Source organism: Miniopterus natalensis, chromosome 1 (assembly GCF_054644295.1).
Source record: "Miniopterus natalensis isolate mMinNat1 chromosome 1, mMinNat1.hap1, whole genome shotgun sequence".
Lineage (NCBI taxonomy): Eukaryota > Metazoa > Chordata > Mammalia > Chiroptera > Miniopteridae > Miniopterus > Miniopterus natalensis.
Window position 1 is genome coordinate 201,347,554 of NC_142081.1, and position 17,323 is coordinate 201,364,876.

Below are 17,323 nucleotides of genomic sequence, written 5' to 3' on the forward strand. Positions count from 1 at the left end.
ACAAAGAAATGGGAAAGTATGGCCATTCGAAGGAAAAGTCAACGAGACTCCCTGGGAAAGGTCTAATGGCAGGTACAGTAGACACACACTGTTTTTTTTAAAGATGCTGAAGGAATCTGTGCCACGTCCAGTTCTGGCCCCATGATGCACTTGTGTGGTCTCTCAGTCATGTGGAACGTCGTCACTGGGTGGAGCTTGGTGACTTGCACATGGACCTCCCAGTACTGTTTCTGCAACTTTTTGTGGGACTATAAATATGTAAGATTAAAAACTTCGCCCCGGCCGGTGTGCCCAGTGGTTGGAGCACAGGCCCACGGACCAAAGGGTCACGGGTTTGATTCCTGGTCAAGGGCACGTACCTGGGTTTCAGGTTTGTTCCCTGGCCCCAGGTGGGGTACATGCGAGAGGCAACCCGATGATGTGTCTCTCACACTGATGCTTCTCCCCACTCCCCCCACTCCTCCCTCCCTTCCCCTCTCTCTAAAAAATCAGTGGAAAAAACATCCTCAGGTAAGAATTTAAAAAAAAAGAAGAAAAGCTAAAAAAAATGCACCGGATACCAGAACTGAAACAACCTAATGGACCACGCTGGGCGCTTCTGATTTATTTTTTGTTTGTTTTTAATGAGGAAACAGACTCAGAGAGTCTCATTCAGGGCAAGGCCTCAGTTAAGCTCAGGCTGTCACCCCTCCGAGTCCAGCATGTCCCATCTCAGCAAGCTGCTTGCTCCTCTGGTCAGACTTCCACACCGTGTCCCTCCTCTGGACTCCCCTCCTCATTCCTCAACCCCCAGGACAGTCTTCATGTCCCCCATCTCCTGCCAAGCGGCAGGGACCATCAGAAACGGCCACGTGGGTTTGGTCACCGGGCAGCTGCTGGGCTCGCACGCTGCGGTTTCCTCCAGGCCCGCACTGTCTTTCATTCTTTAGAACACTTCTAAACCCTTAAAACAACAGATCAGAAGGCACTCTGATGTCATCCTGCCTGGAACGGCCCCAGGGTTCAGATGTCTTGTTCCCTGGGACTTGCCGCAATCGCCTGCCCAAGGGGTAGCCACCACATGTCACTTCTCACAAAAATCAATTTACAAATGTGTCCAAGGAAACACAAACACTCCATGAGCAGCAGCACTTGCAACGGATCCATTTCAAAGCAAGTCCTGCCGGGAGCAGCTAAAGCAACAGAAATGAGAGTGCTGACAATTCTTTCAAGTTTCTGGTTCTCACTCTCGACTGCTTTCTATTTCCACGTAGGGGAGCAAGAGGAGAAGTGCCTCATAGAAGACATCCCCAGTGACACACTGATCACAGGTAGGTGCCAGGGGCTCTGTCGGATGCTGAACTCAGGACACCACGCGGTGGTCTCATGCTAGCCACTGGTGGATACACTGCTGGGCCGTGAGAGTCACGCTGTGTGGTATCCTCGTGAGATAGTTTATCAAGCAATGCAAACCCAACATGAAATAGTTTGAGAGTGAATTGTGTAATTCATAAACAGGAAACCCAGACGCGACACCACAGAACGCAAGCTTGGTGTTTTTTTCTGGTTGTCAGGTTTCCTTCAGTAAGAGGTTCTGATGCTATTAATTCTGCTCAGTGTGGCTGAATCTCCGAAGACACGTGAGGGTTCGAAACAAGTCCAGCAAAACAGACAAAACAGCAGATGTTAATGTGTCTTCTGAACGTCCATGTCCCTCAGGGCGGGGTGGTGAGGGGCTGTGCCTATGCTAGCCTGACACTGCCACCCACGCCGGCTGCCCGTGAAGCCTGCCACTTCCACGGTGACTTCTGCACACTCCCACCCTCCACCCAGCATGCCCCACACAGGCTTCACTGGCCTGCTGAGAAAGAACAAGTGGCAGGGCCTCCGAAATGCATAGAAAACCCAGTATGTTCAACATTCAAGTCAGAATCAACATCAATTGCCCTGATTTTCATGCAAAAAAAGAAAAAAAAGGAGCAGGATGCAAACCTAGCCGTTCTCTTCAGTGCCGATCATTACCCATGTGTCCAGCTCCATCTTATGTCAACTGTGGCAAACTCTCCTACTTTCTTGGCCTTCACATTGGCACGTTCTATTGCAAAGACTAACACCCATCCTGCAAAAGTCAGATAACGCACCTAGCCTGGAGGCACAGGGAGAGACTGTGAGGCAGACTTTGGGGATGAGTCAATGGCAAGGAGGGCACACAGGGAAGCCCTGGACATGTCAGAGCCTTGCTGCTGTCATGGTCACAGAGGGAAGAGGCTGTTTGGGACTGCGGAGTGTGAACGAGACCACCCAAGTTCCGGTCCCAGTCCTGCCACCTAACAGCTGTGTGAGCTTGGGCAAGCAACTTAACCTCTCTGCTTCATTTGTAAAACAGATAAAATAACAATGACACCTATTCCTTATGGGCGTGATGATGACTGAATTAATATTTGTGAAAATTGTGGGACCAGCCACACACTTCCCTGACCCCAACTTCATCTCAGGGATGCTCCAACCCCTGCGTGAAGGGCTCTGCAGTAGATGACCATTTTCCTAGTAGCCTGTGACTTTTTCAGCCTATAACTGAAGGGGTGGCGGAGGAGTAAGAGAAATAGGAGTAGCCTACCCACCCCCCTCCGCCTGCTGCCTTGAGGCCCACCGGCTGGATGGACTTTGTCCAGGACACACTCGTTGGCAGTGAGTCTGAGAATCACCTGAACCACTAGCGGTTCTGAGGCAGGAGGCTGATCCAGCCATACGGTGTCCTGCAGCTGCAGGAGCACAGGTCTCAGTCTGGCCAGCCCCTCCTCCCACATCAGGAGCCTCTCAGTCCTTGTCCCCCAAGGACATTGGGTCTACCCCCTTCCTTGTCCTGCCCGGGTCCTCCCCTTCCTCCAACTGCCCCTTCCTCCCTGCCTCCTCAAGTCTCCATCTCTGCTGTCCCCACGCTGCGGTCTCTGGAGCCACCCCCCCCATGCAAATGCTTAGGTTCAGAGTTCAGCTACTAAAGTCAACTGTACCTACAGGGACAATGTGGAAACATGTCAGGCCGATGCTTAAATTTTTCTTTAACAGATGACGTACGTGGTCCTAAAGTCCCAGAATGTATAACATGCTAAGAAAGAAGGGTGGACAGGAAAATAGAAAACTAAGCAAGACAGGAGGCTTAAACCCAACTATTTTCATATTGCACCAAGCAAAACGAACACAGCTCTAATGGAAAGACAAAAACCGACTGGGCTTAAAGACAAAACGATATGCTGCTTCCAAATAAAACTCTTTTAATATAAGGACAGGTCGAGAGTAAAGGAATGGAAATGGGAAGGGAACGGAGGTGAGTGTCAAGCGGACGTCCAGAAAATCAGCATCATAAGAGTTAAAGGAACACACGAGTCCCCAACGCCGGAATCTGAGCACGTAGCCCATCAACTAAGTCTCTGCTCTTATCGTTATTTTAACCATACTCCTGTCTCTAATCATCAGCCGTTCCTTAAAGGGCCCAATAACATAACAGCATGCCACAAGATACAGGTCTTAAACATTTCCTTAAAATCCCTCTTATGAAAAGGTTTCGCTTCATGTTTACTGTGTATTGTGTTCACTGTATGCTGCAAACCCGTGTATCTGAAGTGAGGACCTTGGCCTGGTTCACCTACTGGCAGTGTGGACACCATCCTGACTGCTGCGGGCCGGGAGCTCGGCCACCTGTGCCACCTGTGCCAGATAACAGCTCCACGTTCCCTGTCTCACTAAACCATCGCAAAACCTCCGCCGCCTGTGAAATCCCCAAATTCCACCTGATCATGAACGCAGGTATTGTAAACTCATCTGGTTAGGAGTGCCGATTTGGAACATGCTCATATTTAATTTTTAGATCTCTGCTAAGATGGAACACACTTTACGTTTTTCTGGGTATCTTGGGGACCTGAGACCGTGTCTGGTTTCCCTCATTCAGGAAAAGCACACTCCAGCTACTCGTTTCTCTCTTCACAGCTCTGAGGTACCATGGCGTCCAATGAAATACACCTATGTAGAAAGTTCCAGAGAGACCTCGGAGCCAAGCATCAAATCTACCTGAAAATGTGATCTTCCCCATTGAGACTAAAAACAGACTGCAAGGAATTCAAGGGCTGGGCCTCTGCCTCCCCCAATGGAGACACTCGGAGCACCACAGGGGAACAGAGGCCGGGTTTTGGAGTCAACCAGGCATGTTTTGCAGCTGCCTTTGTTGCCCAAGAGCTGGTGGCTCTGAGCTGTTTCCTTATCTGTAAACTGAAGCTACACCTGGCACAGAGGTGACCAGCTGCAGGTGTTCGTCAATGCTGGTTCCCACCCTCTTGGACTCTCTTTCCAACCTTGTCACTTGGCCTAAGCTACCAGAGAAGCAGTGTGGCTGCAGCTCTGGCTCATGCCCCTCCCCCAGTGGAAGGACATCTCCTGAGAAGCAGAGAAGAGGCCGGCATTCCCGTTCTGGGGGCTGAGAGGGAGTCAAGGAAACAGGACCCATGCACCTGAGAATCGCGCCAGCTCGGGAACTTGCTTAGAAGCTTCAGGGTCAAGCATATTCTGCACTTTTATAGTGTTTCTCTTAGCTGTTAGTAATGCTCCCTAACAGAAATCCCAGATGGTCTTGAATGAAAAACAGTAGACACTGGTTTGGGGAAGTGTCTGCACTTCTGACCATCATCCTTGGTGAAATGTGACAAGTACCTGAGAATGAATGTAAAGAGCCAACAGCACGGAGGGCTGTCGATGTGGCTGGGACAAAACAAAGGACAAAGATGAACAGATACCTCACTAGAGGAGTCCCAAGCAGCCGGGAAACAGACAGAAAGGAGCTCAGTTTTGTTTGTCCTCAGGGGACACAGAGCAAAGCCCAGCAAGATGCACACGCCAGTGAATGCAGATGAAAGACAGAGAACAGCAAGTGTGCAGGGACATGGGTGCCCTCGCAGGCTCAGGCCCTGGACTTCCACTGCATGGCACCTACAGGAGCTGAACATAGGCACAACAGTGACCCCGGCAAACAGCAAATTCCCAACGGAAATGCAAAAATGTGCTCAAATGCACAAGAATCTTCGTGGTGGCACTATTTGTAATGGCAGAAAACCAGACCCAGCACAATGCCCATCAACAGACAAACAAAACAAAACAGTTACCTACGCAGAGTGAAACAGTGGGCAGCAGACAGGCCCCACAAACACAGGCTGACTAGACGGTGACACAAGCTTATATAAGGTTCAGACAGAAATCACCTGTCTTTAGAAGTCGAGCAGTGGTTGCCTTTGGGGGCTGGGGGGTGAGTGGCAGGGTGTTTGGGATGCAGACCATGTTTTGACCAGGATGATCCAGGTGTGATAACTGGTGAGCTATACACTGATGGTGCGTGTGTGATGTGTGCGTATGCACTGCCTCTCACCACGCAGCACCTCCCTGCCCTCCCCTACATGGCATCTCAGAAAGGTTCACAGGCTGTAGGAAAACATAGGATCCCTGGGGAACCCGGAGCATTCTAAAAGGGATAACTTTGCATTCATAGCTACTCGAAAGCAATTGCTTCCCACGTCCAGGTTGCACCAGGGGTCAACCAGACTGGGCCTTTGACCCCCACACTGCAGGGCCCCCCCCCTTCATTTCTTTCACTCATTTGTCAAACACCAGACGCCCAATTCGTGTCTGCAGAGCTCTGCACTCAGCTCTCGAGCTTTCTTCAGCTCTGGACAGACCTCCATTTAGGTTCTAGAGGAATGTTTAAGGACATAGGAGGATGGTCACAAAAAACTGGGTGGAAAAACCAAGTTACAGACTGTGAGTGGGTGCAGTATGAGCTCATTTTTTATAAACTATATATTATGTACTTACAGGAAAAAGGTCTGAAAGGATCGTGCTGAATACGGAAAACTCCTAGAGGGGATTTTTACTCCCTAAAATTCCTACAATGAATGCATTTTTTTTTCTAATACCAACTCAAGTGGCCATGGCTCCAGCCTCAAGAATCAGGGTCAGGAGGGGAAGGGACAAGCACATCAGGGTCACAGGACGGGGCCGATGCCTGAACAGCACGCACACCATATACAGGGAGACCAGAAGAGGCATGTCCAAGCAGCTGGGAAAGGCGTCTGTGTGCTTGGGGTAACTGGTCTGCATGCGCACAGCTCTCAGCCAGTGTCCACTGAACGGACACCCCAGAGGAAGGGCGCCTGGGCAGCAAGGCTGGCCCACTAGCTGCGTACAGTCCCCAGCTGTGGGGTGAGCGTATTTTGTGGTGAGGGCGCAAGGCCCTCAATTCGGGAACCAAGCTAAGTTTTCATCCTGCTCAGCCTTTTGTTGTCCAGATGGTTTCAGAGAAGTCATCCAGCCTCTCGGGCCTCAGGTTCCTGCTCTGTGGCAGTGGGGACTGTTGTACCAGCTTTACGGGGAACACAGAAAACACTGCACATTGAGAGCCCATAATAATGTCTGGAATCACCTGTCAAGGGCTTGCATGGTGCTTACAGTATGCCAAGTTCTGTGTTAAGCAGCTTACAAATATTAAGCCACTCTTTTTAAAAAAATTATTGATTTTAGAGAGAGGAAGAGAGAGAAACAGAGAAGAGAGAAACAGATTTGTTGTTCCACTTACTGATGCATCACTAGTTGATTCTTGTATGTTCCCTGATCAGCGATCGAACCCACAACCTCGACACACAGGGATGTGGCTCTAAACTACTAAGCTACCAGGCCAGGGCTTAACTCACCCTTCAGACCCTAAGACATACACCTTTACTATCCTGGTTTTACCAATGGGGAAACTGAGGCATGCAGTTTAATGTCTTGCCCGAGTGTCCATTTCTAGCCAGAAGCCCCTGCCGCTGTCTCACCATGTGGTGAGAGGCTCAAGGAGGCAATCTGTCCCTGCTGTACTTTCACTGAGCCACCTGGGCTGCTCTGTTCCATCCACCCCACAAAGCTGGCTCTCCCAGCAGTGCCCCAGCAGTGCTTCTCTTCCACCATCTGGTGGTAGCCGAGGGGCATGACACCTCTCCTCATGCTCCCCTCCCACGGAAGGGGGGTGGCTCCAGGCTGGGGGTGGTGGTGAAAGCAAACAGAGACTACCTCTCTGCGGTCTGATTCCTCAGGCAGTGTGCCAAGCACACTGGGGTTTTAACAATGGGCCATTGACACACATTCAAAACCCTGTATTGAATGCGTACTGGGGGGCATTTCCACTCACCCCACAAATCCTTACGGAGCTTCTACCACAGAGCCAAATGTGCCTTCGGCTTATTGCCAGGCCCCAGCGGCCCACAGGAGGACACAGCATGTCACTTGTCCTCCAGAACCTTGCAGAGTGTCGACATGGGATAGGGACCAGACAGGGCTGGCAGCCTGGTGTGGGCAAGGGTGCAAGAGTGACAGGGGCCAAGTCCCAGAGGAGTGGAGGGTAGCCCTTGGCAAAGCAGGGACATCCCAACCACTCCAACCAGAGGCAGGCAGAAGGGGAGTGAGTCGCAAGGGGTTAGCACACTCAGTGGTAGAAACGTGCTGTCTCTGTAGGAGGCCAGCTGACAATCTCAGGGGGTGGGCTGCTGGGGGGCACAGAGTAAAGCTTGGGAAGTCTCCAGCCCGTCCCCAGGACGCCCAGCTGCTTCCGCACAGGTGCCATGCAGGGTGAGCTGTGAGCGCTCCTGTCCTTGGGGGATGTTCTACAAAGGGCAGGTGGGTCCTGCTGGTCTCTATTTCCCTGCTGCCCTGTCTGGTTCCTGCCCACGACGGGCGTGTTGGAATCCCCACTGTACTTGTCCATTCCTCCTCTCCATTGTTTTGCTTCATGTGGTTCAAGTCTCTGCTTGACTCATTTAGGATGGTAACGTCTTCTGAGTGGACTGACACTGAATCATCATGTAATTATGATCATCATCTTTGCCATGGGTCATTTCCTTGCTCCTTTATCTGTAAAGCGTCTCAAGCTTTCTTTGACTCAGGTCAGAATGGTGGATCTTTTCATAATTTTACTTTTAACCTACCTGTAGCATTATATCCAAAGTGACTTTCGTGTAGACTGCATAGTTTTGGGTCATTAAAAACATTCATTCTGCTCAGCCAGCGTTGCTCAGAGGTTGAGCATCAACCTAGGATCCAGGAGATTGCAATTCGATTCCTAGTCAGGACACAGGCCCGGGTTGCGGGCTCCTCAATCCCCAGTAGAGGGCGTGCAGGAGGCAGCTGATCAATGACTCTCATCATGGATGTTTCTGTCGCCCCCTCTCCCTTCCTCTCTCTGAGATCAATAAAGACATATTTAAAACAAACAAACAAAACAAATGAAATCCATTCTAGCAGGGGTGGCAGGGGGTGGAGGTGGAAAAGGGCATAGAGGGGATAAATGGAGATAGAAAAAATAAGTAAAATAAAATAAACATTCATTCTACCATTTGTCCAATCTCTGTTTAGACCAGTCACATGCAATGTCATTGCTGATGTGCCAGGATGTAGGTCTGGTTTGTGTTCCCATTTTCCATTCCCCACCTTCCCTGGGTCACTTGAATGTTTTGCAATATTGCATTTTGCATCATCTGCAGTATTTTCCACTCTCTCTCTTTGTATAGTGGTTACTGGTGGTTGCTCTTGGGATTACAACACACATGCCTGACTTACCACAGTCTAGGAGGATTGATATTTCACCATCTCAAGCAGAATGTACAACCTTCCCACCCTGTAAGTCCCTTTGCCCTCCTGCCCTTTACAATTTAGTTGTCTTAACTTTGTCTATATACTCTGAAAGCCACATCAGACGTTTTCTATATATATATGTTGTTTTATACATATATTTATATATATATACATATAAACATATGTATATATACACACATACACATATATACTCTTATCCCAGGATACCTTTTCCATTATTTTCCGAGAGGGAGAGAGAGAGGGAAACACTGATGTGAAAGAAACACATCGACTGGTTGTCTCCCGCACCCACCCTGACCAGGGCTGGGGACTGAGCCTGCAACTGAGGTATGTGCCCATGGCTGGAATCGAACCCGGGACCCTTCAGTCTGGGAGTCAACACTCTAACCACTGAGCAACACCAGCCAGGGAAGATGTTATATTTCTTTGTTTCACCTGTCAAACAACCTTTAAAAAAGAGAATACTCTATTACTGTTTTCCAAGATACGCACTGTTTCCAATGTTCTCTCTTCACTCTGATATTCCATGTTTCCTTATAATTTTCTTCCTGTTTGATGAATGTTTTTTAACCATTATTTTAAAGCAGGTATCCTAGTAAAATTCTTAGTTTCCCTTGATCTAAAAATATTTTGCCTTTATTCTGAAAGATATGCTTGGTGGATATAAAATTCTGTTTGACAATTCTTTCAACACTTGAAAAATGTGCCACTTCCTTCTGGCCTCTGTGTTTCTGATGAGAAATCTGCTGTCATTCAAAGGGTTGTTCTACCAGCAATGCACTGTTTTGCTCTACTCTCCACATATATTTTTTCTTTAATTTTGAGAGGTTTTATCATGATGCATCTGGTGATGGATTTGGGGCAGTATTTCCCCCCCACAGGTGGATTCTCAAAGCTCCTGTCACACTGATTCTGGCTAGTTACAGCATAGGCTGCTCAGAAGTGTGTGCAGGATTCAGCCATGGTCTTAAAGGTCCTTTCCTCCGGCTCCTTCCTGTGATCCTCCCTCAGCTCTCTGGTTGATAAGAGATGCTGCCTCTTTATTGTCCTCTCAGTGCAGGGCAGGCATCTCGACAGGCTCCACAGATCTCCACATCTGAAGCTTCCAGTGGGGAGTGGTGTAATTTCTTTCATCTGGAGCAGGGCAGGTAAACTTGGAGGGGCTTCACCCTACAGGATCACCTATTCCAGATCCTTGGACTAGAGAGAAACGTTTCCTGAGAGGGCTTTCTCACTTTCTCCTCTCTCTCTGTCACATTTGGTCTGCGGTTGCACATTGTTCTAGCTCCCAGGTGAGGACGCATAGGCATGGGGAAAACAAATGGAGTGCATTGCTGAGTTGTGCTGTGAGCTGTGAGGTCCTTCGCCAGTGAGCTTGTTTCTCCACCTTCCAGTCTTCCGACAGCTGCCCAGGGCTTTCAGTTGTAACTAGCAGGAGGAATAGGGTGGATGGATTTGCTCCATCTTTCCCAGAATCATCAATGGTACTCTTAAAAAGACCTTCTTGGGGTGGACCATTCTAAAAAGTATAGAGTGTACATTATACATTGTTACCAAACTCCGGAAGGGAAGAGGCCAGGCCTATTCGAAAGACACTTGAGGCTGCAGTCACTCAGAGCGCAGGCTGCAGCTGTTCATCCCAGGAAATATCCTCTTGGTGTCCCCTGGAGCGCCCCACTTTCCGAGGCTGCCCCCTACCTACAGCTGGCATGGGTGTGAGCCCCCATCTCAGGTCCCTGTCAGGGCTGTCCTCCTGCCTCCCAGGGAGCCAGTGTGTGCTGGAACACGTTCCGGGCTTTGAAGTAGATGCCTTCGGTGGTCCCTCTGCCTCTGCCTCCATCCCTTATTCCTAGGTGACTCTGGCTGTGACTTTCTCTCTCTCAGACTCAGTTCCCAACTTGTAAAGTGGGGTTAATAATACAGAACCCAGCACGTTTTACAGCCGCCACCACAGGCACCTGGCCCATGCCACCTGTCATGACCAGGGCCTCCCAGCTCCCACTTCTTGACCCTCTTCATTCCTTTCTCCATACCAAAAAAGTTCAAAACGAAACCACAGCATTTCACTCCTCCAACCCACTGTTTCCCCAAATCCTCATAACAGACCTGTAGGCCCTCCCTGGCCTGACCCCTGCCACGCTCCTCTGCTAACTTCCTTCCAGCCACTCTGCTCTTCTGCAAACACCAAGTGTGCTCCAGCCCCATGACCTCTGCACATGCTCCTAAAACATGCTACTGCCAAGGAAGGTGCCGTCACACTTCTCAAACGACTGGGTGAATGAACGGATGGATAAAAATACATTCCTAAGAGCATGTCACAAGAATAAACGAGATTATGAATGTTAAATGCTTTACAAAGTACCTGGTGTATATAAGGTACCGTTAGATATTTTTCAATAAATGTTAGGTGTTTTTTCATTCTTATCGTACGTCTGAAGGCTACAAGAAGAAAGTTGAGCCATATGATGCCTATCAAGTCCTACAGGGAGAAGGTTGGGGGCCCCTCCAGCAATCTAGCCTTTAGCAGGAGCCTCTGGAGATGGTGGAAGAATCTGACATGAAGACGCCTGAGCTTCAGGAAGGAATTACGCCAGGAGTGTTCAGGATAGGTCACGGGCGGGAGACACTGAAGGCAGAACTACTGAGGAGGCATGGGAAGGGGTCTGCACCTCACCCACGCTGTTATATTCTGGGTGGAAAGCTTTTGTAGGTTATCTGCTTCCACGGTCCCCATGGCTGTGAGGCTCCAGAGGACTATGAACTGTCCCCTCTTTACTGCACAGGACACTCAGGTTCAGAGTGATGAAGTAACTGTAGACGAGAAAGAGAGACAGGACCAGGAGCTCGAATCCTCCGATATATTCCACTTTCCCAACACTGCTATGTGACCTGCTCACCCAGGTGTAAACTGTCCAAAAGCAGGGTGCTGTGCTTTGAGTGCATTGAAAAACACAAGCTCATGTATCAGTAATCATATGTTTCTTACATTTGTTTTATAACGTGTCTTACCTTATATTTTTGAAACAGGGAATTTCAAGATACAGCAATGGGACATGGTCAGACAGGACTTCCTTGAATCTGCTCCTGGTTTGGGGCTGTTTGTGACTGTCACTACTTACAACGAGGAGGTAAAACATTCTTTTACATTTCGTTACTAAAATTTTTCATTTGCTAAAATTCACGTTCCTTGTACCCCCACAAACTTTCTAAATTTCTGTGTAGGCACTCATTGGCCAGCACTTAAAATTTTTAAGGCACAAACCCCTGAACAGAGGCACTGCACAAAGACACAGAAGGTGCCTGCCTCCAGTGAGCCTCATCTAGCTGATGCCTGGACACAGAAAGTTTAAAAACAATATAAACTGAGGTTTACTGGGCTTGCTGGGCAGAGGGGACCTACAGGGCCAAGGCGTCCCAGTGCTTCCGCAGGGGCCAGGCTTCTAGGAGGAAGGAGAAATATTTCCATTCATTCTGCAAATATCCAATACACCCTACCATGGGCCTAATATATGCCCCACCCTCTTCTTGGCCTAGGAGAGACAAAACTCTCACCCACCGGCCTCATTTTCAGAAAGGCCCTCTCCATTCAGAAGATGACATGAAATGGCTCCAGTTCCAGCATTTCTTACAAGCTAAGATCCCTGTTTAAGGTCCTTATCAGCACCCCCAAAGGGACTCTGGGGGTGTGGGGTCCTTTAAGTCGCCCCCGATCGTGTGCCCCATTCCTATGCATGTGACTGACAGCCTAGGAGAACAGCATGCTGGCAGGATGAGCAGGGCAGGCCATGCCAACCACGCACGTGTCCCCCACACACATGCATTCTGTGCCCCATTTTCCATTATTCCATGTCTGATGTTCCTGTTCCATTTTGTAGAAGAAAAACTGTGGTTCTGAGAGGTTGAATGACGTACAAGATCTCACCATCAGCAAATGGCAACAATGAGATTTAAACTCACATAGTAGGTATTCAGAGCAGGTGAGCTGACTTAACATCCACTGGAAGCAGACTGTGCAGAGCCCTGACATGAAGCTAAAGCCCAGACACTGAATGTGACAGATAACTAGCAAGCAGTCATGTGTTTTCAGAGAAGAGTTCTTTGTTATTCATTGAAAATTAGAAATCAGTGATAAAGTCCAACCCTTGAATGCAGTCTTATTTAATAAGATTTCCCAAACAACAGTCTGTTAAAGGGAATTAAGTACACGGCAAGATCCTTTAGTTTTCTGCAAACTGAAACTGACTCAGAAAAAGACTTGCTGAATTTTCCCATGTGTAATATATACATGAGCTTCAATGATATTAATAGAGTATTTTTAGAGCAGTTTTAGGTTCACAGCAAAATTCGGCGGGAAGTACAGAGTTCCCATGTGCCCTTTGCCCCCACAAACAGCCTCCCCACTGTCAGCACTGACGCTGCAGGTGTTACAGTCAGTGAACCTGCACTAGCACATCATCACCCGAAGCCCACGGTTTACGTCAAAGCTCACTCGCACTGTATGTCCTATGGGTTTCCATTATAGTATCTTACAGATTCGTCCCCCTAAAAGTCGTCTGTGCTCCACCTATTCATCCCTCTCTCCTCCCTAACCCTGGCAGCCACTGCTTTTTACTGTCTCCATAGTTTCTCCTGTTCCAGGATGTCATATAGCTGGAATCTGCACAGTGACAGCACTTGCTGTTGGCCAGGACATTTTATTGGTTTATTTCATTCTCCAACCAACAGAGGGTTGGGGACACCAACCTTACGAAGGTTTTCCTGTGGGTGATGGAAATGTTCTGGAACTAGATAGAGGTGGTGCTTGCCCAGCGTTGTGAATGTGCTACACAGCACTGAATTACTTTGAAATGGCTGATTTTGTGTTATGGGAGTTTCACCTCCATAAATTGTAAAACACTAACATCAAGAAAACAAAGAGGTTACATCAGGTCAAATCAAGATCAAGAAAGAGCATGAGCGTATGGCTTTGGGTGATCTGAAACACTTTTTTTTTCCTTGTTAATCTTCACCCGAGGACATTTTTTCCATTGATTTTTAGAGAGAGTGGAAGGGGGGGTGGAAGAGAAACAGCGACGTGAGAGAGACGTGCCAGCTGGTGGCCTCCTGCACAGGTCCTGACCAGGGCCTGGAATCAAACCTGCAACCCCAGTGCCCTTGACCGGGAATCGAACCCTTGACCTTCCGGTGCTCAGGCCGTTGCTCTAACCACTGAGAATCACCGGCCAGGACTGTACAGTAGTTTTTATTACTAGTAAATCTGAATATTTTTCACGTTTATTGCCCATTTCGTTTCTTCGTTAGGAATTGCACAATTTTTACTAGATATCTAGGGGAGATTTATTTTTAAGAATGGCAACTAGAGGATAATAAACTTAACTATAGAAACCCTCAATCCTAGGTACTACTGTCAAAGCTATATGGCCCGCAGGGAACATTCTACTTTACTTCTCATTCACCTGGCGAACACATCATTTGCTTAGAGTCTAATTCTACAAGGCTTGTGTCATTCGGAGGGAGTAAGCTGGTAAGTACTGGCCCCCACGTCCCTGCTGATGAACACAACCTCAGCACTATTCAGGCATGACATCGGTATGCGGAGCCATGACACCGAGGCTGGCTAGGAACCTATTAGAGGCCTGCGCCCAGATTTCAGCGCAGCAACCAAGGAGGGAGCTGGAGAGCTTGGACGGGGTTCAAAGGAGCGCCACAAAGTTGATTAAAGGGCTTGAAAAATAAGAACTGTGAGGGAGGTTAAAAGAACTGTGATTATTCAGGCTTGAAAACAAGTGAGGGCTGAGGGTGAATTAATAATGGAATTCCGATAAATAAAACTCTTCACGGCAGATGGTGATTGGCTATTTCCTAAATGTGCTGAGAACAAACGAGGAGGATTTGTACTTTAGCATCAGAAACTCAATTGTGTGTAAAGAGACTCAATAAATTTAACAATAATAATTTTAAAAAGAGAGACTTTGCTGAGAGCAATCAGATTCTCGGGACCAAATGCATTTGCCTGATAGTAAATCTGACGCTCCGGGGGCTGTAAGTATCCTGAGGTCAGTAGGTGACCATTTAGTACATTATTATTACACTGAAGACTGCTGGGTAAAACAGGGACCGGAGTGGCAGTGAGGGAAAGGGCAGACAGAGACTGAGGGGCTGCTTGCTCTTGAAAAGGAGAGAAAGGAAAGAGGGGAAAAGGGAGCTGTTTTAAAAACCTGCTTCTTCCTTCGCACTGTTTGCACAGCGGATCCACTTAGACATCCGTGTGGGAGAACACGACCTCGAAGCCGCCATCGCTCAGGCCAAGGACAAGGTGAATGAAGTCAGCTTCAAGCTTGAACATCTAATCGAGCAACTTGAGCAAATAGTCAAAGAGCAAAACTATCAAAGGGTCAGTTTGCCTGCTCAGCTCATTTTCTCTCTTCCTGCCAGGAACGTAATTCTGCAGACAAAGTCCCTGAACCAAGGAAAGAATAAACTGCTTGTTCCTTGGCCTTCCTCTCTGAGCCAGACTGTGTGGACACATGGGGTGTGGGAAAGGGCAACCCTGCGCTCTGCCCTCTGGACTGCAGGCTCCTCTAGGACGGGAGGCCGCCGCCCGTTCACCTCTGGGGTGCTTGCTTACAGAATGAATAGATAAGAGCTTCCAAACACAACCCACGTATTGGAAGAGGCTCCATTTGCCCACTTTCTAAATCACAGCTTTGTTCCTGCAACATCATGTGTTTTCTGGGTCACCGCACTCAGTGGACTCTGGTCAGATGTGGGCTCAGGTATGCCCCACCACTCACTGACCTCGCATCGTCTCCAGGCTCCAGTCCCCTCATCTGGAAAACAGGATGAGGGCAGGTGTGCCTGACGGTGCCCAGCTTACAGTGCAGTAAGAATAAAACCGTGAGACTCTACCGCTACTGGGTAATGTTCACTTTGCTTAAGAGTGACAGATGTATGAAGCAATAGATCGAATACTTGCTATTTTACACCAAAATACAAAAATGTCTTACATGGTTGATTTTTGCTCCTTGCCTTTGCTAACACCACACCTGGCTTAGAAAGTCAGAGATGACCCTTTGGTGTAAGATGCTAACGGAAACGTTAAATACATACAGAACCTTGAATGCATACAGAACCTTCCTTTCAAATTCATGCATTAAGTATTTTAACTAAACCTGCCTATTTCTCTTATGTCTAGGACCGTGAAGAAAATTTTCGAATGACCAGTGAAGACACAAACAGCAATGTTTTATGGTGGGCTTTTGCACAAACATTAATCTTTATCTCAGTTGGAATTTTCCAAATGAAGTACCTTAAAGACTTCTTTATTGCCAAGAAGCTTGTCTAAAATGTCAATAAAGACAAATAACTACCTGCTAATCTGCATAATGTTTGAGTTGATAAATCAAAATACACTCATAAATACGTATTACAGCAGGTCCTCAAATAATGTCATTTTGCTCGTCATTTTATTATAACGATGAGAAAAAAGTCACTTCCCAACTGGGACCACTGTCTGCGGTGTGTGTGTTTCCTCCCACATCCCAGTGATGTGCACAGATTACAGGTGAGGTGGATGGCGCGTCCTGCTGTCCCAGTCTGAGTGAGTGTGGGCAGGTGTGGGCGCCCCTGCGATGGAAGGGCAACCTGTCCAGGGTGGGGTCCCGCCTTGTGCCCTGAGCTGTAGGGATAGACTGGCTACCCTTGACCCTGAACTGGAATAAGCGGGTTGGAAAATCATTATCTCACTTGTTTTCATTAATCTTTCTTAAATGTATAGCTTACATTTATCTCAATGTTTAATATTAGAAGTGTTTTGGGTCTTTATTTAGAAGTTTGATGATGTTTTTGTGACCAGAAACATGCTGCAGGAACTTAACTCGTGTTGGTATCAATTAGCCTACGGTGATATTAGTTTTGTTATGTCATTTTGCTTAACGTCAGTTTCCAAGAACCTGCTGACCACACTCGGCGAGGATTACCGTTCCTCTGCAGCTTCAGACATCAGCGGCGGAAGGTGACGCTGCAGACCTGTAGCACTCAGAGGAGGCTGCTTTGACAACACAGCTCCCGAGTGGGGTAGGCAAGCCCGTCCTCAGTTCTTATTCCAAACTTGGTGTGAGTCAGCACTGTCCACAGAAATAGTCTCAGCCACGTATGCAAAATTTAAGTTTTCTGGCTGCCACACAAAAAAGGTTTTAAAAGGCGGCAAAAATCAACCCCGGTGACATACATCTAACCCATTATATCAAAAATGTCACCACTTTAACATGTACCAGCACAAATTGCTGCTGCACTACTTTTTCCATGTGGGGTCTTGGGAACGGGGTCCCGTTTTACACCCAGTGCACACCTCAGCTTGGACAGAGCATCGCGGGTCACAGCCACGTCATAGGGGCCACAGCCACATCTCAGGGGCCACAGCCATGTCCAAGAGGCCACAGCCACGTCTCTGGGGGGGCACGGCCCCATCCAAGAGGCCACAGCCACGTCTCACGGGTCACAGCCACGTCCAAGAGGCCACAGCTACATCCCAGAGGTCACAGCCATGTCCAAGAGGCCACAACCATGTCCTGGGGTCACAGCCACGTCTCAGGGGTCACAGCCATGTCATAGGGGCCACAGCCACGTCCCAGGGGCCACAGCCACGTCCCAGTGGTCACAGCCACATCCAAGAGGCCAC

At 48.3% G+C, this 17,323-nt stretch overlaps 1 protein-coding gene across 1 annotated transcript; it reads left to right on the forward strand.

Annotated features, from left to right (window-relative positions):
• The first annotated feature begins 1,186 nt into the window (after positions 1 to 1,186).
• On the forward strand, positions 1,187 to 15,988 carry LOC107524135 (transmembrane emp24 domain-containing protein 11). Its single transcript, XM_016195900.2, has 5 exons — positions 1,187 to 1,310; positions 11,671 to 11,771; positions 14,042 to 14,167; positions 14,891 to 15,037; positions 15,839 to 15,988. The coding sequence occupies exons 1-5, from the start codon at positions 1,187 to 1,189 to the stop codon at positions 15,986 to 15,988; spliced, it is 648 nt and encodes a 215-aa protein (XP_016051386.1).
• The last annotated feature ends 1,335 nt before the right edge of the window (positions 15,989 to 17,323 follow it).

Bases quoted from the DNA above. Each gene is read 5' to 3' on its own strand.
- LOC107524135 (XM_016195900.2), top strand. From the start codon at position 1,187: ATGAGAGTGCTGACAATTCTTTCAAGTTTCTGGTTCTCACTCTCGACT. The intron at 1,311-11,670 runs GTAGGTGCCAGG...TTTTTGAAACAG, and splicing joins CAGTGACACACTGATCACAG to GGAATTTCAAGATACAGCAA. The intron at 11,772-14,041 runs GTAAAACATTCT...CCTCAATCCTAG, and splicing joins TCACTACTTACAACGAGGAG to GTACTACTGTCAAAGCTATA.